The sequence below is a fragment of the Procambarus clarkii genome, chromosome 5 (assembly GCF_040958095.1).
Source record: "Procambarus clarkii isolate CNS0578487 chromosome 5, FALCON_Pclarkii_2.0, whole genome shotgun sequence".
NCBI classification, from domain to species: domain Eukaryota; kingdom Metazoa; phylum Arthropoda; class Malacostraca; order Decapoda; family Cambaridae; genus Procambarus; species Procambarus clarkii.
The window spans coordinates 31,408,808-31,432,508 of NC_091154.1; the positions used below are offsets into that span (position 1 = coordinate 31,408,808).

At 49.6% G+C, this 23,701-nt stretch overlaps 1 protein-coding gene across 1 annotated transcript; it reads right to left on the reverse strand.

Moving 5' to 3' along the window:
- Positions 1–11,484: 11,484 nt before the first annotated feature.
- LOC123750581 (uncharacterized) lies at positions 11,485–18,077 on the reverse strand. The gene is made up of 3 exons (XM_045732686.2): positions 17,987–18,077; positions 12,509–12,558; positions 11,485–11,727 (listed from the first exon to the last, which is right to left on the reverse strand). The coding sequence occupies exons 1-3, from the start codon at positions 18,075–18,077 to the stop codon at positions 11,485–11,487; spliced, it is 384 nt and encodes a 127-aa protein (XP_045588642.1).
- Between the last annotated feature and the right edge of the window lie 5,624 nt (positions 18,078–23,701).

Genomic DNA, 23,701 nt, shown 5'->3' on the forward strand with positions numbered 1-23,701 from the left:
GCAGCAGTAGTGGTAGCAGCAGCGGCAGCAAGAGCAGTAGTAGTAGCAGCAGCAGCGGCAGCAGTAGTCGTAGCAGCAGCAGCAGCAGTAGTCGTAGCAGCAGCAGCAGCAGCAGCAGTAGTCGTAGCAGCAGCAGCAGCAGCGGCAGCAGTAGTAGTAGTAGCAGCAGCAGCAGCAGCAGCAGCAGCAAGAGCAGTAGCAGTAGCAGCAGCAGCAGCAGCAAGAGCAGTAGCAGTAGTAGCAGCAGCAGCAGCAGCAGCAGCAGTAGCAGCAGCAGCAAGAGCAGTAGCAGTAGTAGCAGCAGCAGCAGCACCAGCAGCAAGAGCAGTAGCAGTAGTAGCAGCAGCAGCAGCAGCAGCAGCAGCAGCAAGAGCAGTAGCAGTAGTAGCAGCAGCAGCAGCAGCAGCAGCAGCAAGAGCAGTAGCAGTAGTAGCAGCAGCAGCAGCAGCAAGAGCAGTAGCAGTAGTAGCAGCAGCAGCAGCAGCAGCAGCAGCAGCAGCAGCAAGAGCAGTAGCAGTAGTAGCAGCAGCAGCAGCAGCAGCAGCAAGAGCAGTAGCAGTAGTAGCAGCAGCAGCAGCAGCAGCAGCAGTAGCAGCAGCAGCAGCAGCAAGAGCAGTAGCAGCAGTAGCAGCAGCAGCAGCAGCAGCAGCAGCAGCAGCAGCTATCTACTCCCACAAGCCAAAGGGACATTGTTTCCTCACCAGAGAGCGACACCACCACCAGGGGGGGGGGGGGTGAAGGGACAACACAGCCGGCACATTAGGAGCCCCGAGCCCACACTTACTAAAGTAGAGCCCCGAGCCCACACTTACTAAAGTAGAGCCCCGAGCCCACACTTACTAAAGTAGAGCCCCGAGCCCACGCTTACTAAAGTAGAGCCCCGAGCCCACACTTACTAAAGTAGAGCCCCGAGCCCACACTTACTAAAGTAGAGCCCCGAGCCCACACTTACTAAAGTAGAGCCCCGAGCCCACACTTACTAAAGTAGAGCCCCGAGCCCACACTTACTAAAGTACAAGTACCTACAGCAAGTGTGTGGCACAAATATGTCATTATTGGACCGCCAGAAAGTTACATCACTTTTGTAGTATACAAAAGTAGGAGCCGGTCGGCCGAGCGGACAGCACGCGGGACTTGTGATCCTGTGGTCCTGGGTTCGATCCCAGGCGCCGGCGAGAAACTATGTGCAGAGTTTCTTTCACCCTATGCCCCTGTTACCTAGCAGTAAAATAGGTACCTGGGTGTTAGTCAGCTGTCACGGGCTGCTTCCTAGGGGTGGAGGCCTGGTCGAGGACCGGGCCGCGGGGACACTAAAGCCCCAAAATCATCTCAAGATAAGATATAATTTGGGATGGGAACGGGGGGGAAAGGAATGGTACCCAACCACTTGTGGACGGTCGGGGATTGAACGCCGACCCGCAAGAAGCAGGACCGTCGCTCTACCGTCCAGCCCAAGCGGTTGGGCATAAAGATCTTCCATGAACTAATATAAGGAGCTTCATTCCAGGCTGACGAATATATAATTTCTAGCGAGTTTTTGAATTTATTGAAACTTTTTGGGTCGTAAAAGTTTGAACAAGTAGTTAACACCGTCTACGGGCTCACCATAGCCCGTGCTACTTTGAACTTTTTGCCCCAAGTAGCGAATCTTAAACAACAACAACAAGTAGTTACCAGTTCTAATAATATACCTTACAGGTTATATTTTAACACCTACCTTGAGGTTACCTTGAAGTGCTTCCGGGGCTTAGCGTCCCTGCGGCCCGGTCGTCGACCAAGCCTCCTGGTTGCTGAACCGATCAACCAGGCTGTTGGACGCGGCTGCTCGCAGCCTGACGCATGAGTCACAGCCTGGTTGATCAGGTATAACACAACAACATCAACAACCACTGATGGTACTGACCTGGCGAGAAGCCTGGCGCTGGAGGTCACGACTTCCTGCAAAGTCAATATTATCTGACGTTAGCATTTTGTACAAGGAAAGAATTCTCAGGCAATATTATCTTTCTTCTCAAAGCAATTGACACAACGAGTGCTCATTACGTACTGTGTTACCATATTACAAACACAAACATAGAACCAAAAAATAAATATATATATATATATATATATATATATATATATATATATATATATATATATACATATATATATATCTTCCTTTCTTGTGTATATATTTCCTGGTGTAGTATTTTGTACTACACGAGGTATATATATATATATATATATATATATATATATATATATATTAATTCACAGATAATTAATATTATCTGAGCCCGTTGGCCACCGAGCGGTGTTAGCAATTGGTTTAAAAATGTCTTAACAACTTCCAATTCTTTTTAAGAGTCAGTTGTGGTCTAGTGGATATGGTACTGGATCTGTTTAAGGTGTATGGAGCGCCTATAGCTGCCCGAGGTTCGAACCCTTCACGGGGAAAAGAATTTACAAATACAAATACCACCCTTTGTCCTTTAATAGATCTCCATCTTTGTCTACGGAGGATAGAAGAGAGCCAGCAAACCAGCCAGTAAGCAAAGGAAGGAGCCAGTAAACAAGTAAGGATGCCAGCAAGCAAGCAAGGATGCCAGCGAACAAGCAAGGATGCCAGCGAACAAGCAAGGATGCCAGCAAGCAAGCAAGAATGCCAGCGAACAAGCAAGGATGCCAGCGAACAAGCAAGGATGCCAGCGAACAAGCAAGGATGCCAGCGAACAAGCAAGGATGCCAGCAAGCAAGCAAGGATGCCAGCAAGCAAGCAAGGATGCCAGTGAACAAGCAAGGGTGCCAGTAAACAAGCAAGGATGCCAGCAAGCAAGCAAGGATGCCAGCAAACAAGCAAGGATGCCAGTAAACAAGCAAGGATGCCAGTAAACAAGTAAGGATGCCAGCAAGCAAGCAAGGATGCCAGCAAACAAGCAAGGATGCCAGTAAACAAGCAAGGATGCCAGCAAGCAAGCAAGGATGCCAGCAAACAAGCAAGGATGCCAGCGAACAAGCAAGGATGCCAGCGAACAAGCAAGGATGCCAGCAAGCAAGCAAGGATGCCAGCAAGCAAGCAAGGATGCCAGTGAACAAGCAAGGGTGCCAGTAAACAAGCAAGGATGCCAGCAAGCAAGCAAGGATGCCAGCAAACAAGCAAGGATGCCAGCAAACAAGCAAGGATGCCAGCAAGCAAGCAAGGATGCCAGCAAGCAAGCAAGGATGCCAGCAAACAAGCAAGGATGCCAGCAAACAAGCAAGGATGCCAGCAAGCAAGCAAGGATGCCAGCGAACAAGCAAGGATGCCAGTAAACAAGCAAGGATGCCAGCAAGCAAGCAAGGATGCCAGTAAACAAGTAAGGATGCCAGCAAACAAGCAAGGATGCCAGCAAACAAGCAAGGATGCCAGTAAACAAGCAAGGATGCCAGCAAGCAAGCAAGGATGCCAGTAAACAAGCAAGGATGCCAGCAAACAAGCAAGGATGCCAGCAAGCAAGCAAGGATGCCAGCAAACAAGCAAGGATGCCAGTAAACAAGCAAGGATGCCAGCAAACAAGCAAGGATGCCAGCAAGCAAGCAAGGATGCCAGCAAACAAGCAAGGATGCCAGTAAACAAGCAAGGATGCCAGCAAGCAAGCAAGGATGCCAGCAAGCAAGCAAGGATGCCAGTAAACAAGCAAGGATGCCAGCAAACAAGCAAGGATGCCAGCAAGCAAGCAAGGATGCCAGCAAACAAGCAAGGATGCCAGCAAACAAGCAAGGATGCCAGTAAACAAGCAAGGATGCCAGCAAGCAAGCAAGGATGCCAGTAAACAAGTAAGGATGCCAGCAAACAAGCAAGGATGCCAGCAAACAAGCAAGGATGCCAGCAAGCAAGCAAGAATGCCAGCGAACAAGCAAGGATGCCAGCGAACAAGCAAGGATGCCAGCGAACAAGCAAGGACGCTAGCAAACAAGCAAGGATGCCAGTGAACAAGCAAGGATGCCAGTAAACAAGCAAGGATGCCAGCAAGCAAGCAAGGATGCCAGTAAACAAGTAAGGATGCCAGCAAGCAAGCAAGGATGCCAGCAAGCAAGCAAGAATGCCAGCGAACAAGCAAGGATGCCAGCGAACAAGCAAGGATGCCAGCGAACAAGCAAGGACGCTAGCAAACAAGCAAGGATGCCAGTGAACAAGCAAGGATGCCAGTGAACAAGCAAGGATACCAGCGAACAAGCAAGGATGCCAGTGAACAAGCAAGGACGCCAGCAAACAAGCAAGGATGCCAGTGAACAAGCAAGGATACCAGCGAACAAGCAAGGATGCCAGTGAACAAGCAAGGATGCCAGTGAACAAGCAAGGATGCCAGCGAACAAGCAAGGACGCTAGCAAACAAGCAAGGATACCAGTGAACAAGCAAGGATGCCAGTGAACAAGCAAGGATGCCAGTGAACAAGCAAGGATGCCAGTGAACAAGCAAGGACGCCAGCAAACAAGCAAGGATGCCAGTGAACAAGCAAGGACGCCAGCAAACAAGCAAGGATGCCAGTGAACAAGCAAGGATGCCAGCGAACAAGCAAGGATGCCAGTGAACAAGCAAGGATACCAGCGAACAAGCAAGGATGCCAGTGAACAAGCAAGGACGCCAGCAAACAAGCAAGGATGCCAGTGAACAAGCAAGGATACCAGCGAACAAGCAAGGATGCCAGTGAACAAGCAAGGATGCCAGCGAACAAGCAAGGACGCCAGCAAACAAGCAAGGATGCCAGTGAACAAGCAAGGACGCCAGCAAACAAGCAAGGATGCCAGTGAACAAGCAAGGATACCAGCGAACAAGCAAGGATGCCAGTGAACAAGCAAGGATGCCAGTGAACAAGCAAGGATGCCAGCGAACAAGCAAGGACGCCAGCAAACAAGCAAGGATGCCAGTGAACAAGCAAGGATACCAGCGAACAAGCAAGGATGCCAGTGAACAAGCAAGGATGCCAGCGAACAAGCAAGGACGCCAGCAAACAAGCAAGGATGCCAGTGAACAAGCAAGGACGCCAGCAAACAAGCTAGGATGCCAGCGAACAAGCAAGGACGCCAGCAAACAAGCAAGGATGCCAGTGAACAAGCAAGGACGCCAGTGAACAAGCAAGGATGCCAGCGAACAAGCAAGGATGCCAGTGAACAAGCAAGGATGCCAGTGAACAAGCAAGGATGCCAGTGAACAAGCAAGGATGCCAGCGAACAAGCAAGGATGCCAGTGAACAAGCAAGGATGCCAGTGAACAAGCAAGGATGCCAGCGAACAAGCAAGGATGCCAGCAAGCAAACAAGCCACGGGACCAGCAAGCAAGCAAGCAAGCAACGATGCCAGCAAGGAAGCAAGCAAGCGTGTTGGCCAGCCAGCAAGAGGCGACCAGCAGGACAATTCCCACATCCGGCTAGGTGGGTGCGGACGCTCGGGGTCAACAATCAAGGTAGTTTGGCCCGCTTGCTCAACCACAGTGAATCACGGTAAGGTGAGGGGCGGCTCGCTGGCCCACCAGGCGGGTGCTTCAGTGGCTGAGACCCTCCACTAGCCCACCAGGTGAGTGCTTCAGTGCTGAGACCCTCCAGTAGCCCACCAGGTGAGTGCTTCAGTGGCTGAGACCCTCCACTAGCCCACCAGGCGGGTGCTTCAGTGGCTGAGACCCTCCACTAGCCCACCAGGCGGGTGCTTCAGTGGCTGAGACCCTCCACTAGTCCACCAGGCGAGTGCTTCAGTAGCTGAGACCCTCCACTAGTCCACCAAGTGAGTGCTTCAGTGGCTGAGACCCTCCACTAGCCCACCAGGCGAGTGCTTCAGTGGCTGAGACCCTCCACTAGTCCACCAAGTGAGTGCTTCAGTGGCTGAGACCCTCCACTAGCCCACCAGGCGGGTGCTTCAGTGGCTGAGACCCTCCACTAGTCCACCAAGTGAGTGCTTCAGTGGCTGAGACCCTCCACTAGCCCACCAGGCGGGTGCTTCAGTGGCTGAGACCCTCCACTAGCCCACCAAGTGAGTGCTTCAGTGGCTGAGACCCTCCACTAGTCCACCAGGTGAGTGCTTCAGTGGCTGAGACCCTCCACTAGTCCACCAAGTGAGTGCTTCAGTGGCTGAGACCCTCCACTCGCCCACCAGGCGGGTGCTTCAGTGGCTGAGACCCTCCACTAGTCCACCAAGTGAGTGCTTCAGTGGCTGAGACCCTCCACTAGTCCACCAAGTGAGTGCTTCAGTGGCTGAGACCCTCCACTAGTCCACCAAGTGAGTGCTTCAGTGGCTGAGACCCTCCACTAGCCCACCAGGCGGGTGCTTCAGTGCTGAGACCCTCCACTAGCCCACCAGGCGGGTGCTTCAGTGGCTGAGACCCTCCACTAGCCAACCAGGTGAGTGCTTCAGTGGCTGAGACCCTCCACTAGCCCACCAGGTGAGTGCTTCAGTGCTGAGACCCTCCACTAGCCCACCAGGCGGGTGCTTCAGTGCTGAGACCCTCCACTAGCCCACCAGGTGAGTGCTTCAGTGGCTGAGACCATCCACTAGCCCACCAGGTGAGTGCTTCAGTGCTGAGACCTCCACTAGCCCACCAGGCGGGTGCTTCAGTGCTGAGACCCTCCACTAGCCCACCAGGTGAGTGCTTCAGTGCTGAGACCCTCCACTAGCCCACCAGGTGAGTGCTTCAGTGCTGAGACCCTCCACTAGCCCACCAGGTGAGTGCTTCAGTGCTGAGACCCTCCACTAGCCCACCAGGCGGGTGCTTCAGTGCTGAGACCCTCCACTAGCCCACCAGGTGAGTGCTTCAGTGCTGAGACCCTCCACTAGCCCACCAGGTGAGTGCTTCAGTGCTGAGACCCTCCACTAGCCCACCAGGTGAGTGCTTCAGTGCTGAGACCCTCCACTAGCCCACCAGGCGGGTGCTTCAGTGCTGAGACCCTCCACTAGCCCACCAGGTGAGTGCTTCAGTGCTGAGACCCTCCACTAGCCCACCAGGTGAGTGCTTCAGTGCTGAGACCCTCCACTAGCCCACCAGGTGAGTGCTTCAGTGCTGAGACCCTCCACTAGCCCACCAGGTGAGTGCTTCAGTGCTGAGACCCTCCACTAGCCCACCAGGTGAGTGCTTCAGTGCTGAGACCCTCCACTAGCCCACCAGGTGAGTGCTTCAGTGCTGAGACCCTCCACTATCGCGAGACACCCTTTGTATATATATATATATATATATATATATATATATATATATATATATATATATATATATATATATATATATATATATATAAGTACATTGCAGTGTAAGACATATATATATGTACATTGCAGTGTAAGACATATATATATGTACATTGCAGTGTAAGACAAATGACATGCGCTCCTGCAAGATGTGTTATGGAACACAATGGTCAACATAGTCGTTGTTTGACGATCGGGGGACCCGGGTTGAACCCCCGGCCAGGACAGGTAACGGTTGACTAAGTTTCCTTTCACCTGATGCAGCTGTTCACATAGGAGTTAAATAGGTTCCAAGGGAAACAGGTGCATTTTGAATGCCTTATTGGTGCTTGGTATAGAACCCCTGGTACACTGCGCATGACAGAGCACCTGGTACACTGCGCATGACAGAACACCTGGTACACTACGCATGACATAACACCTGGTACACTGCGCTTGACAGAACACCTGGTACACTGCGCATGACAGAACACCTGGTACACTGTCCATGACAGAACACCTGGTACACTGCGCATGACAGAACACCTGGTACACTGCGCATGACAGAACACCTGGAACACTGCGCGTGACAGAGCACCTGGTACACTGCGCGTGACAGAACACCTGGTACACTGCGCATGACAGAACACCTGGTACACTACGCATGACAGAATACCTGGTACACTGCGCTTGACAGAACACCTGGTACACTGCGCATGACAGAACACCTGGTACACTGCGCGCGACAGAACACCTGGTACACTGGGCATGACAGAACACCTGGTACACTGTACGTGACAGAGCACCTGGTACACTGCGCGTGACAGAACACCTGGTACACTGCGCATGACAGAACACCTGGTACACTGTACGTGACAGAACACCTGGTACACTGCGCATGACAGAACACCTGGTACACTGCGCATGACAGAACACCTGGTACACTGTACGTGACAGAACACCTGGTACACTGCGCATGACAGAACACCTGGTACACTGCGCATGACAGAACACCTGGTACACTGTGCATGACAGAACACATGGTACACTGTACGTGATAGAGCACCTGGTACACTGCGCTTGACAGAACACCTGGTACACTGCGCATGACAGAGCACCTGGAACACTGCGCGTGACAGAGCACCTGGTACACTGCGCTTGACAGAACACCTGGTACACTGTGCATGACAAAACGCCTGGTACACTGTGCATGACAGAACACCTGGAACACTGCGCGTGACAGAGCACCTGGTACACTGCGCTTGACAGAACACCTGGTACACTGTGCATGACAGAACACCTGGAACACTGCGCGTGACAGAGCACCTGGTACACTGTGCATGACAGAACACCTGGTACACTGTGCATGACAGAACATCTGGAACACTGCGCGTGACAGAACACCTGGAACACTGCGCGTGACAGAACACCTGGAACACTGCGCGTGACAGAACACCTGGTACACTGTGCATGACAGAACACCTGGAACACTGCGCGTGACAGAGCACCTGGTACACTGCGCTTGACAGAACACCTGGTACACTGTGCATGACAGAACACCTGGTACACTGTGCATGACAGAACACCAGGCACACTACGCATGACAGAACACCTGGTACACTGTACGTGACAGAACACCTGGCACACTGCGCATGACAGAACACCTGGTACACTACGCATGACAGAACACCTGGTACACTACGCATGACAGAACACCTGGTACACTGCGCGTGACAGAACACCTGGCACACTGCGCATGACAGAACACCTGGTACACTGTGCATGACAGAACACCTGGTACACTGCGCATGACAGAACACCTGGCACACTACGCATGACAGAACACCTGGTACACTACGCATGACAGAACACCTGGTACACTGTACGTGACAGAACACCTGGCACACTGCGCATGACAGAACACCTGGTACACTGCGCATGACAGAACACCTGGTACATTGCGCGTGATAGAACATCTGGTCCCATGAGGAATATATCTTGAGGTTATCTTGAGATGATTTCGGGGCTTAGCGTCCCCGCGGCCCGGTCTCCGCCTCCACCGGGGATCGAACCCGGAACCTCAGGACTAAGAATCCGAATCGCTCCTATCCAGTCCTCATATCCCTTCCCCAAGTTGCTCATAATAGCTCTGAATGTTCTCATAATGACTTTACTTTACCTTACACATTCCAACACTCTTCAAGTTGTTCCAGCAAGTTTCTTGGAACAACTTGAGTAGCATGTGTGGTTAGTGTACATGTGTGCTTAGTACTACACTAAGCATGTGTGGTTAGTGTAGTACTTTTCTAAGTTAGTTGGATTTACCTTCCCTGAACCAGATTGTCTATTGGTTCCTTAGTCACCTATGTATTGCAGTGGTCTAGTGCTCATTATTATATCTAGAACCGTGTGTGATCACCTAGTTGTGTTTGCGGGGGATGAGCTTTGCTCTTTCGGCCCGCCTCTCAACTGTCAATCAACTGTTTACTAACTACTTCTTTCCCCCCCACACCACACACACACACCAGGAAGCAGCCCGTGACAGCTGACTAACTCCCAGGTACCTATTTACTGCTAGGTAACAGGGGCATTCAGGGTGAAAGAAACTTTGCCCATTTGTTTCTGCCTCGTGCGGGAATCGAACCCGCGCCACAGAATTATGAGTCCTGCGCGCTATCCACCAGGCTACGAATGTGTGTGTACTCATCTATTAGTATTTTTCTATTTGTGTTTACAAATAGAAGAATCTGGAATTAACTCTTGGATCCCGCCTTTATACCCACCGGTTGTCTAATGCAATGAGTCCTTACCTATTTCCCTATCATATCCACTTTTAAAATTATGAATGGATTTTGCTTTTACAATCTGCCACCATATTTAATTTACAATTCCCACTATTTTTACGGTAAAAGATAATTTTCTAATATCTCTATGACTCATCTGAGTCTGGAACTCCCATCTAAGTCCTTTCCTTCTATTGGTATTCCCTGTGAACATTTGTTCCTTTTCCACTCTGTCAGTCCACCGAAAAACTTTATATTTCTCAGTCATGTCTCGCCTCTCTCTCTCTGTCTCTGTTGTTGTTAAAGATTCGCTACCTGGAACAAAGTTCCAAGTAGCACGGGCTATGGTGAGCCCATAGGGCACTCTCTCTCTCTGCTTGATGAGGTTCTGGGAGTTCTTCTACTCCCCAAGCCCGGCCCGAGACCAGGCTCTCTCTCTCCTCTTTTCTAGCATCGTCAAGTCTAGTTCCTTCAGTCTCTCTTCACATCCCATCCCTTGTAATTCTGTAGCTTCGCTACAAACTTTTGAACTTTATCAGTTCACTTTCGTGTTTTTTAGATGGGGCTCCAGGATGGGGCGGCATACTCTTCAATTGGCCTCACTTACGCGGTCTACAGCGACCTTAATGTCTCCTTATTTAGGTTCCTGAATGATGCTCTAACTTGTCCTAGTGTCCTAGTACGCTGCTGATGTTATCCTGTTTATATGTGACGCAAGAGTTAGGTTCGGTGTTATGTACCGTCTCAGGTCTCTTTCTCTATGGACGTTATAGAGAGGTATGATTGTGTTAGTACTTACCATTTGCATTTGTTATTTGTGCCTGCAGGATCGAGCTGTTAGCTTTTGAGCGAGAGAGCTCTAAGATGGGTTAAGAGAGCTTTAAGATGGGTGAGAGAGCTTTAAGATGGGTGAGAGAGCTTTAAGATGGGGTGAGAGAGCTTTAAGATGGGTGAGAGAGCTTTAAGATGGGTGAGAGAGCTTTAAGATGGGGTGAGAGAGCATTAAGATGGGTTGAGAGAGCTTTAAGATGGGTTGAGAGAGCTCTAAGATGGGGTGAGAGAGCTTTAAGATGGGGTGAGAGAGCATTAAGATGGGTTGAGAGAGCTTTAAGATGGCTGAGAGAGCTTTAAGATGGGTTGAGAGAGCTTTAAGATGGGTGAGAGAGCATTACGATGGGTTGAGAGAGCTTTAAGATGGGTGAGAGAGCTGTAAGATGGGTGAGAGAGCTTTAAGATGGGTTGAGAGAGCTTTAAGATGGGTTGAGAGAGCTCTAAGATGGGGTGAGAGAGCTCTAAGATGGGGTGAGAGAGCTTTAAGATAGGTGAGAGAGGATTAAGATGGGTGAGAGAGCTCTAAGATGGGGTGAGAGAGGGTGGCATAATCTACCCTCGTTATTGTGCTATTGGGGCCCTTTGGTCTTAGTTCTCGTGTTATGTCCACTCTTAAGTCTTTCTCTTATCGTGAAGCTGGAAGTAGTCTTCCCTTCATCCTGTGCTGTATTTGACGGGGTCTTGGCTCCAACTCTAGTCTTATAGGAGTCGCTTGTGAAGAACAATAGCAAAAGCTTTCTGGCAATCCAGGAAAATGCAGTCTATCCAGCCCTCTCTATCCTGTTTGATTGTTGTCGTCTTGTCATAGAACTCTACTAAGTTGGTGAAGTTAGAGTTACCTTTGCTGAATCCACATTGATGCTTGGAATCAAAATTTTTATGTTCTAAATGATCGATGCCACTTTTTTTGATTAGTTTAATCAAAAGAAGATCTAGACTAGACTAATAAAAAAATAAAATCTAGACTAATAATCTAGTCTTCCTCCTTTCTTGTATATATGTAGCACATTTGCCACTTTCCAAATGTCAGGCAGTTCCCCTATTTCTAGTGTGGGGTTGAAGATTATATTAAGTGGTACACACACAATGCTGCAGCTTCCGTTTTTTAGGATCGACAATGAGATCTTGTTAGGGCCTGTGGGATGAGATCCTATCCGGCTCCTCTGTTTCGTTATTTCCTCTGGTCTTACTACTGTTTCAACCAGTCTTTCTTAAGGCTGCAACTGATATCCATTAGAGGTCGTAGATCGGGGGGGAAAGTTCTAGTTTGATCTTAAAAAAAACTTTCTGGGTGCATTTATTTAGTTCTCCACACACTTCCTTATCATTCTTTGTGTAGCTGATCAGGTGATCGGTTTACTAACATCTTCCTCCGCATATACAGTAGCTTAGACTGCTCCTTGGCCCTGGATGCTGTGTCATTCTCATACTGCTTCTCTGCTGCTCTCCGAATTCCTGTGTAGTCATTCCTCGTGTATATATGTTGTGGTTCCCCTCTGTTCAGTGCTCACTATATTTTGTCCAAGCTCTTTTACTTCTCCCTTTTTTTTGGGCCTCTAAGACTTGTATATTAAACCATGAGCAATGTATTTTCTTAGCGCAGTTATCCCTTAGGAGTGGTGTAAATCTTTTTTTCCATTGGTCATCATGTCTTGTATTTTGTCTCTTAGTTCTAATTCCCATGGTATTCTCTCTACATATTCTCTTATCTTCTGTTACTCACCTTTATGGAGAGCAAGTTCCCATTCCTCTCTTCTCTTCCTTTAGCCACAACTTTCATAAAAACAATAGTAGAAGATTAGTACACATTAGTCGCTGGTCCCCCAATGGTATTTCATGCTCACTGTTCTCAATGTCCATTTCGCCTTGAGTGAAAATTAAGTCCAATCTTGCACATTGGGCCCCTCCCTCGTTTTGTGTTTTCCCCTTTATAAGTTGTCTTAGAAAGACAACTTCTACCGGTTTCGTTGTGTTTCTACTCCCGGTTTCTGATCTAGTGATTCACAGTCACTTTGCCCCATGATTGAACTCACCCATTACTAGTAGCTTTGCCCGCTATCTAAAGAGATAACTAGGCCCATACTGAATGATATTTATGCATGATGTGATTGTATTTTCATATTCTTGTCTGGGTCTTCTATGACTCTCCGGGGGATTGTAAATTACAGTCACAACCACCTTTTGTTTTCTTCTTCCACTGAAATGATTCCAGTGACATAGTCCGTGTTACTTGTAACCTTCTCTTTAGTGATCTCTCTTATACTTGCTGTCTCTGTTGACCAGCAGTGCCGCCTCCTTCCCTCTGCTCTCTTTATCTTCTTCCTATTTTGGTATTGTCTGGGGGATATTGCATTTGTGATTTCAATTAATTTGGTTTTTACTATTACACCCGTGCTGTTTAGCACGGGTGGGATGCGAACAAGGGGGACACAGGTGGAAACTGAGTACCCACATGAGCCACAGGGACGTTAGAAAGAACTTTTTCAGTGTCAGAGTAGTTAATAAATGGAATGCATTAAGTAGTGTTGTGGTGGAGGCTGACTCCATACACAGTTTAAAATGTAGATATGATAGAGCCCAGTAGGCTCAGGAATCTGTACATCAGTTGATTGACAGTTGAGGCGGGACCAAAGAGCCAGAGCTCAACCCCCGCAAGCACAATTAGGTGAGTACATATACACACACACACATCGTGGTGTATCCTTGTAAACTCACACAACGGAAACAACACATTCCAAGTTTAGGTCTATACAGCAGAAACCTTAGAATATCCTGTGTCTGTTCTCCTGTGAGTTTACATGGTGAGTATGTACTCACCCGCCTGTGCCTGTAGGAACGAGCCTTAGCTCTTGGACCCCGCCTTTCTAGCCGCTGGTTATCAAATGAAGTTTGATATTTACTTTTGAAATTATGAATAGAGTTGGCTTCTACAAATTGTTCATTTACCTCATTCACTTTCCCACTTCTCTTACCCTAAAATATAACTTTCTAACACCTCGATGATTCATCTCACTCTTCTTTTAGACCGTCGTTAGGTCTAGCTTTTTCAGTCTTTCTTCTCACGCCCGTCCCTTGAAATTATGGTAGGCAATGTACTAAATGCTGACTTTTGGTAGGGTAGAATACGCTGCTAATGTTATCATCCTACTTATCCACTCACAGATCTTTTTCTCTTGTCGTTACAAGGAAGTAGTTTCCCTTCGTTGTGGATCCTTCTTTTGTGCTTCTGTCTCCTTTCCCACCACTGTACACTTACTTGTATCGAACTCCAGTAGCCATTTCACCGGCCCATCTCTGTAACTTGTTCAAGTCCTCTCGGCAAATCCTATACAATCCACAACTGTTGCAACTCCTCTCATTAATTGTCCGCAAACATCGACTGTAGACAGGTCATTACCATCAATGAGAAATGTTAGGGGTCCCAGTACCGATCCTTGAGGTACTCCGCTTGTTACCCTGCGCCAATCCAACATCTTCACCCCCCCCCACTACTCTTACTCTCGGGTTCCCGTTAGTTATTGCCTTACTGGCTGTGCTCTTCATCTCACTCCCGCCTGCTTCTCAAGTTTGTGCAGTAATCTCGTGTGAGATACTGTGTCAAAGGCTTTTTAGCAGTCTTGAAATACGCAGTCTACCCAACATTCTCTGTCGCCGCGTGTGTACTTGCGGGGGTTGAGCTTTGGCTCTTTGGTCCCGCCTCTCAACTGTCAATCAACTTATGTACAGGTTCCTGAGCCAACTGGACTCTATTATATCTACATTTGAAACTGTGTATGGAGTCAGCCTCCACCACATCACTGCCTAATGCATTTCATCTGGTAACTACTCTGACACTGAAAAATTCTTTCTAATGTCTTCTGTGGCTCATTTGGGCACTATGTTTCCACCTGAGTCCCCTTGTTCGTGTCCCACCCGTGCTGAAGAGTTTGTCTTTGTCCACCCTGTCAACTAACCTAAGAATTTTGTAGGTGGTTATCATGTCTCCCCTTACTTTTCTGTTTTCCAGGGACGTGAGGTTCAGGTCCTTTAGCCTTTCATCGTAGCTCATTCCTCTTAGTTCCGGGACGAGCCTGGTGGCATACCGCTGAATCTTCTCTAACTTTGTCTTGTGTTTAACTAGGTATGGACTCCAGGCTGGAGCTGCATACTCCAGGATTCGTCTGACATAAGTGGTATACAAGGTCCTGAACGATTCCATACACAAGTTTCTAAAGGCAGTTCTTATGTTGGCCAACCTAGCATATGCCGCTGATGATATCCTTTTGATGTGGGCCTCTGGGGACAGGTTCGGTGTGATATCAACCCCCAGACCTTTCTCTCTTTTTGACTCTTGCAGGATTTCACCTCCCAGATGATGGCTTGTGTTCAGCCTCCTGCTCCCTTCGCCTAATTTCATTGTTTTACACTTTCCTGAGTTGAACTTTAGCAGCCATTTTCTAGACCATTCCTCCAGTTTGTCCAGGTCATCCTGTAGTCTGTCTATCTTCACCTGTTTTGATTTTTCTCATATTTTTTGCATCATCAGCAAACATTGAGAGGAATGAGTCTATACCTTCTGGAAGATCGTTTACATATATTAGAAACAGGATGGGTCCAAGTACTAAGCCCTGCGGGACTCCGCTGGTGACATCTCGCCACTTTGATGTCTTCCCCCTCACCGTTACTCGCTGTTTCCTGTTGCTTAGATACTCCCTTATCCACTGGAGCCCCTTACCTTCTACTCCTGCCTGTTGCTCCAACTTTTCTAACAGCCTTTGATGGGATACTGTGTCAAAGGCTTTCTGACAGTCCAGAAAATGCAGTCTGCTCACCCTTGGTGGGGGTGGTGGTGGTGTACTCACCTAGTTGTACTCACCTAGTTGCACTCACCTAGTTGTGCTTGCGGGGGTTGAGCTCTGGCTCTTTGGATCCGCCTCTCAACTGTTAATCAATCAATTTTTATGTGTGTTTACTATTTGTATTTATTTGTGTCTGCAGAATCGAGCTATTAGCTCTTTGACCCCGCCTTTCTAACCAATCTATTTTTTCCTCAATTATATCTACTACATAAATTTTACGTTCGTCATAAGTCACGTTCGTTCGAGGTGAAGAAAAAGAAATAAATACTGTAAAATGTTATTTACATTCTACAGTTTTTATTATATTAAATTATGAGCCGTGATAAAACGGAGGAAAGTGTCCTAAAAGATATTATTAATAGGAACGTTATCCTTACAGACAAAAATCAGAAAATAAAATTGACAATTTACTACAAAAACAAAAAAACGACCAACCTACTCATGAAAAACTCCCCAGACACCAAACACAACGCCTTGAAGGAAACCAACGTTGTCTATGCCTTCACATGCCCACTTGGGGACTGTAAGTCTTAAAGAACTCAATATATAGGCAAGACAACAACGACTCTTTCTAGGCGATTAACATTGCACAAACAACAGGGCTAAATGAAGGATCATATAATCTCTTCTCACAACCAGACCATCACCAGAGAAATCTTAACAAGCAACACAGAAATCATCGATAGATACAGTGATAGCAGGAGACTCGACATCAGCGAGGCACTACACATCAAAAAGTCAACATCAGCAATCAACAGCCAATTAACGCATAACTATATTCTACCCACTTCAAGACAACGAAGCAACATAGAAGCAGCAAGAGAAAGTATGGGCCAATAGACCTTCTGTACTTCCATTCTTATATTTTCATACCCATTGATTCGTGTTCTGTCACCTCACTCAAAAGTTTAATGTCATATCATCTCACCTAAAACAATTAAAAAGCATGATGTATGTTATATATAAACCAACTCTTTGAAAATGTAAGAAGTCTTACGAAACGCTTCTAGGCTTCAGACTAAAAATAAAAATGTAAAAAAAAAAAATGAATTTTGGAGAGTTAATTTTTCAATTACCCTCGATAGTGAAGAAAGACGTAATAAATATTGAGAAAATTCGTGTTGGAATTATTAATCTTACCCTTTCGGTCATATTTAACAACATTTATGTTTACTAGAAAGACTGCTACCAATATATATATATATATATATGTCGTACCTAGTAGCCAGAACGCACTTCTGAGCCTACTATGCAAGGCCCGATTTGCCTAATAAGCCAAGTTTTCATGAATTAATTGTTTTTTGGCTACCTAACCTACCTAACCTAACCTAACCTAACTTTTTCAGCTACCTAACCTATCCTAACCTATAAAGATAGGTTAGGTTAGGTTAGGTAGGGTTGGTTAGGTTCGGTCAAATATCTATGTTAATTTTAACTCCAATAAATAAAAATTGACCTCATACATAATGAAATGGGTAGCTTTATCATTTCATAAGAAAAAAATTATAGAAAATATATTAATTCAGGAAAACTTGGCTTATTAGGCAAATTGGGCCTAGCATAGTAGGCTGAGAAGTGCGTTCTGGCTACTAGGTACGACATATATATATATATATATATATATATATATATATATATATATATATATATATATATATATATATATATATATATATATATATATAATGTATTCATTGAATACGAGAGCAAATTGTTTTGGTGAGGCAGTAAAGGATAATTACTAGGCGCGTGTAAGGATGAACATTGTCTCCGCTACTAATGGGTAGTTGAACATGGCGCCCAAAACACACCTGTATGCCAGCCAGTCCTCCCCCCCCCCCCCCGGGTCCCCCCAGTCCACCCGGAGCGCCAGTAACCACCGCTGACAAGCCATACACCAATTCAATTACAGCTATTTTCCTCCTGCGCGCGACGCTCCAGTACGACTCTTGGGTCCGGCTGCCGCAGAGGTGATCGGGGCCCCCTGCGCGTCCTCCGCCGTCGTTACCGGCCTAAACGCTTCTGCGACACTATATTTTGCAGTGTAATTTGATCAAGAAGACGTCGACGGGGAGGAAGAGTTCGTTCTCAAACGTGTGTTCGTCCGTCGGCTCGGGCTTGTGTACACCGCCAACCTCGAGAACCGCCTCCTCTCCGACACCCTGCGTTCTTGGCTTCCTCTAAACCCCCGCCAGCACCCCCACCCGTAGCCCACGACCCCCCACCCGCCCATCCCTCATCCCCCTCTTCATCAAACGCACATATATGCCTTTAAAAGCTATTAAACCCTCGCTTAAGAAGGCCATTTAAGCGAATATGGTGGTGGTGGGAGGGTTGGCGCGGGCATTCGGACGAGGACATACTTGCGGTCTCACGCAGCCGCCGGCTATCCAACTCTTTCTCAAAATAAGCAGACACATTGCAGACATGCTCGTTGCGTCCGGTTTCTCGCATTGCGGCTTCGCTATCTTCTCGCCGCGTTCGGGTGGCGCTGACGCTGGCGGGGGCAGCGAACCCTCCGTTTCTCTACGGTCCAACGCAAAATCCATCGACGCGAATCCGGCGGCGTGGCAGCGGCTGGGAGGCCGGATAGGGACTCGGGATAGGTGTTAGGCGAAGTCGAGGTAGGAGTCGAGAGGAGAGGAGTTTAGTGGTAGCCAAGCGTGGCCCAGCATAATCTGGCGGGTGTTAGGTGGTAGTAGAGACGGGGCTCAGACGGCCCTCTCATACAACACTATACACCATACACTATACAGTAGGCACCGGCCGCATACATGCGCACCGCAGGCGGGTATGACATGCTTACTCACGCATGAGGATAGGAGGGATGTTCGCCTAGCCTGAGCTTGGGTTTGGTGGGTGTGTATGTTCTGCCTGTCTGTCCCCTCACACCCCCCCCCCCCCGGCCACTGTCCCCTCACACGTCACCCCCCCCGGCCACTGTCCCCTCACACACACCTCCCCCCCCCGGCTACTGTCCCCTCACACACACACCCCCGGCCACTGTCCCCTCACACCCCCCCCGGCCATTGTCCCCTCACACGTCACCCCCCCCCGGCCACTGTCCCCTCACACACACCTCCCCCCCCCCCGGCTACTGTCCCCTCACACACACACCCCCGGCCACTGTCCCCTCACACCCCCCCGGCCATTGTCCCCTCACACGTCACCCCCCCCGGCCACTGTCCCCTCACACACACCTCCCCCCCCCGGCCACTGTCCCCTCACACACACCTCCCCCCCCCCCGGCTAATGTCCCCTCACACACACCTCCCCCCCCCCGGCTACTGTCCCCTCACACACACACCCCCGGCCACTGTCCCCTCACACGTCACCCCCCCCCCCGGTCACTGTCCCCTCACACACACCCCTCCCCGGCCACTGTCCCCTCACACCCCCCCCGGCCATTGTTCCCTCACACGTCACCCCCCCCCCGGCCACTGTCCCCTCACACCCCCCCCCCCGGCCACTGTCCCCTCACACCCCCCCGGCCATTGTCCCCTCACACGTCACCCCCCCCCGGCCATTTTCCCCTCACACGTCACCCCTCCGGCCACTGTCCCCTCACACGTCACCCCCCCCGGCCACTGTCCCCTCACACCTCCCTCCCCCCCGGCCACTGTCCCCTCACACCCCCCCCCCAGCCACTGTCCCCTCACACACCCCCCCCCCCGGCCACTGTCCCCTCACACGTCACCCCCCCCCCCGGCCACTGTCCCCTCACACCCCCCCCCGGCCACTGTCCCCTCACACCCCCCCCCCCGGGCCTCTGTCCCCTCACACCTCCCCCCGGCCACTGTCCCCTCACACCTCCCCCCCCGGCTACTGTCCCCTCACACCTCCCCCCCGGCCACTGTCCCCTCACACCTCCCCCCCCGGCCACTGTCCCCTCACACACACCCCCGGCCACTGTCCCCTCACACGTCACCCCCCGGCCACTGTCCCCTCACACCTCCCTCCCCCCCGGCCACTGTCCCCTCACACTCCCCCCCGGCCACTGTCCCCTCACACCCCCCCCCGGCCACTGTCCCCTCACCCCCCCCCGGCCACTGTCCCCTCACACCTCCCTCCCCCCCCCCCCGGCCACTGTCCCCTTACACTCCCCCCCGGCCACTGTCCCCTCACACCCCCCCCGGCCACTGTCCCCTCACACCTCCCTCCCCCCCCCGGCCACTGTCCCCTCACACCTCCCTCCCCCCCCCGGCCACTGTCCCCTCACACCCCCCCCCGGCCACTGTCCCCTCACACCTCCCTCCCCCCCCCGGCCACTGTCCCCTCACACCCCCCCCCCGGCCACTGTCCCCTCACACCTCCCTCCCCCCCCCCCCCGGCCACTGTCCCCTCACACTCCCCCCCGGCCACTGTCCCCTCACACTCCCCCCCCGGCCACTGTCCCCTCACACCCCCCCCCCCCGGCCACTGTCCCCTCACACCTCCCCCCCCGGCCACTGTCCCCTCACACCTCCCCTCCCGGCTACTTTCCCCTCACACCTCCCCCCCCCCCGGCCACTGTCCCCTCACACCTCCCCCCCCGGCCACTGTCCCCTCACACCTCCCCCCCCCCCGGCCACTGTCCCCTCACACCTATACACAGTGCTGTGTATAGGTGTGAGGGGACGGTGCCCTATCCCCCCCCTATCCCCATTCTAAGTAAAAATTCTTACCTATGATGTCCCCTCACGGCCCCCCCCCCCCTGTGATGTTTAACAGCGATAAATTCCAGGTACTCAGGTACGGCAAAAATGAGAACCTGAAACATAATACAGGATACAAAACACAATCGAATCTGCCCATAGTAGGAAAACAGCATGTCAAGGATTTGGGAATAATGATGTCCGACGACCTAACGTTTAGGGAGCATAACCAAGCAAATATTGCGACAGCCAGAAAAATGATAGGATGGATTACGAGAACCTTCAAGTTCAGAAATCCCATCACAATGGTTGTACTCTTCAAATCACATGTGTTGTCCCGTCTTGAGTACTGCTCAGTACTCACTTCCCCCTTCAGAGCAGGAGAGATTGCTGAAATAGAGGGAATACAGAGAACATATACGGCACGCATAGACGCGATAAAACACCTAAATTATTGGGATCGTCTCAAAGCTCTCCAAATGGACTCACTAGAAAGGAGACGAGAGAGATACCAAATAATATACACATGGAAAATACTGGAGGGCCAGGTCCCAAATCTGCACAGTAAAATAACAACGTACTGGAGTGAACGATATGGAAGAAAATGCAGAATAGAACCAGTGAAGAGCAGAGGTGCCATAGGCACAATCAGAGAACACTGTATCAGAGGTCCACGGTTGTTCAACACCCTCCCAGCGAGCATCAGAAATATTGCAGGAACAACCGTAGACATCTTCAAGAGGAAACTAGATTGTTTTCTTCAAGGAGTGCCGGACCAACCGGGCTGTGGTGGGTATGTGGGTCTGCGGGCCGCTCCAAGCAACAGCCTGGTGGACCAAATTCACACAAGTCAAGTCTGGCCTCGGGCCAGGCTTGGGGAGTAGAATAACTCCCAGAACCCCATCAACCAGGTATCAACCAGTTATGCCCATTGTAAGTAAAAAAGTCTTACCTATGTCCATTCTAAGTAAAAAATCTTACCTATCCCTATTCTAAGTAAAAAATTCTTACCTAACTCTATTCTAAGTCAAAAATTCTTAATTATGCCCGTTTTAAGTAAAAAAATTCCTTCCTATGGCCATTCTTGATAAACAATTCTTACTGATGCCCATTCGAGGTAAAAAAAAATCTTGCCCATACCCATTCTCAATAAAAAAAACTTTCTTATAAATATCCATTCTGTCCAAAAATTCTTACCATTCCCATTAATTTTTGTTTAAATTTGGTTAACAAAAAAAATACCTGTACACATCCTAAATAAAAAAATAATAATTACATACCAATTGTCAAATTTAATTTCAATAAAATTTTAGACTTAACGCGCCTGAATTTGGACGTTATGGCCAGCGGCGTATGAAACTGTGGTGTTATAAATGTAATTATTGCGCTGGACGATAGAGCGACAGTCTCGCTTCCTGCAGGTCGGCGTTCAATCCCCGACCGTCCACAAGTGGTTGGGCACCATTCCTCCCCCCCCTATCCCCGTCCCATCCCAAATCCTTATCCTGACCCCTTCCCCAGTGCTATATAGTCGTAATGGCTTGGCGCTTTCCCCCCCTGATAATGCCCTCATACTCATTTTCTGCGCCAAAACCACCTTAAATCATACGCTTGTCAGTCAACGAGGATTCTTGAACTATCGACCACAGCGACAGTTTTCTGACGTTTTATTCAAATTAAAAGCACCGTAATAGTGACGTTTGTCGGGATTAAAACACCGTTCCTATGCCAGGAACTTACTAAGAAGGTTAGGTGAGGTCGGTGTTTTCTATGAAGCTTTTCAAGGTAAACTAAAATATTCACAATCAATTAGTATGTCACATATGCACTTATTAAATAAGCCAATATTGACTATAAGCAAGTGCGAGAACGGGTTGCACCATAGCCTGTGCAACTTGCCCCGCTCCTGTGCCAAGTAAGTTACGGGCTCACCATAGCCTGTGCTACTTGCCCCGCTCCTGTGCCAAGTAAGTTACGGGCTCACCATAGCCTGTGCTACTTGCCCCGCTCCTGTGCCAAGTAAGTTACGGGCTCACCATAGCCTGTGCTACTTGCCCCGCTCCTGTGCCAAGTAAGTTACGGGCTCACCATAGCCCGTGCTACTTGCCCCGCTCCTGTGCCAAGTAAGTTACGGGCTCACCATAGCCCGTGCTACTTGCCCCGCTCCTGTGCCAAGTAAGTTACGGGCTCACCATAGCCCGTGCTACTTGCCCCGCTCCTGTGCCAAGTAAGTTACGGGCTCACCATAGCCCGCGCTACTTGCCCCGCTCCTGTGCCAAGTAAGTTACGGGCTCACCATAGCCCGTGCTACTTGCCCCGCTCCTGTGCCAAGTAAGTTACGGGCTCACCATAGCCCGTGCTACTTGCCCCGCTCCTGTGCCAAGTAAGTTACGGGCTCACCATAGCCCGCGCTACTTGCCCCGCTCCTGTGCCAAGTAAGTTACGGGCTCACCATAGCCCGTGCTACTTGCCCCGCTCCTGTGCCAAGTAAGTTACGGGCTCACCATAGCCCGTGCTACTTGCCCCGCTCCTGTGCCAAGTAAGTTACGGGCTCACCATAGCCCGCGCTACTTGCCCCGCTCCTGTGCCAAGTAAGTTACGGGCTCACCATAGCCCGTGCTACTTGCCCCGCTCCTGTGCCAAGTAAGTTACGGGCTCACCATAGCCCGTGCTACTTGGAACTTGTTCCGAGTAGCTGAATCTATAACACACAACAAACAACGGGATTAAAAAGAGGATTGACCTCCATAGGTTACGAGGATTGCTTACCGATTCGTAGGCTTTTGGTTAAGCCCAACCGCTTCAGACTTTACGTTTGTCAAATGGCGAGAACGACTCTATTTACCTCTGCAAATAATGAGTACAATTAAGTGAATAATAAATAATTATTCAGTGAATAAAGGGTTATAATAAAGTGAATAATGCCAATCTCAGATTATAAATAAACTTCGCTTAGCCCCAGCCACAGCCCATGCTGCACCGGCCAATCAAAACACACCAATCTGGGCAAGGCTTGACCAATCAGAACACACCAATCTGGGCTAGGCTTGACCAATCAAAACACACTAATCTTGGCTAGGCTTGACCAATCAGAAGACACCAATCTGGGATAGGCTTGACCAATCAGAACACACCAATCTGGGCTAGGCTTGACCAATCAGAACACACCAATCTGGGCTAGGCTTGACCAATCAGAACACACCAATCTGGGCTAGGCTTGACCAATCAGAACACACCAATCTGGGCTAGGCTTGACCAATCAGAACACACCAGTCTGGGCTAGGCTTGACCAATCAGAACACACCAATCTGGGCTAGGCATGACCAATCAGAACACACCAATCTGGGCTAGGCTTGACCAATCAGAACACACCAATCTGGGCTAGGCTTGACCAATCAGAACACACCAGTCTAGGCTAGGCTTGACCAATCAGAACACACCAAT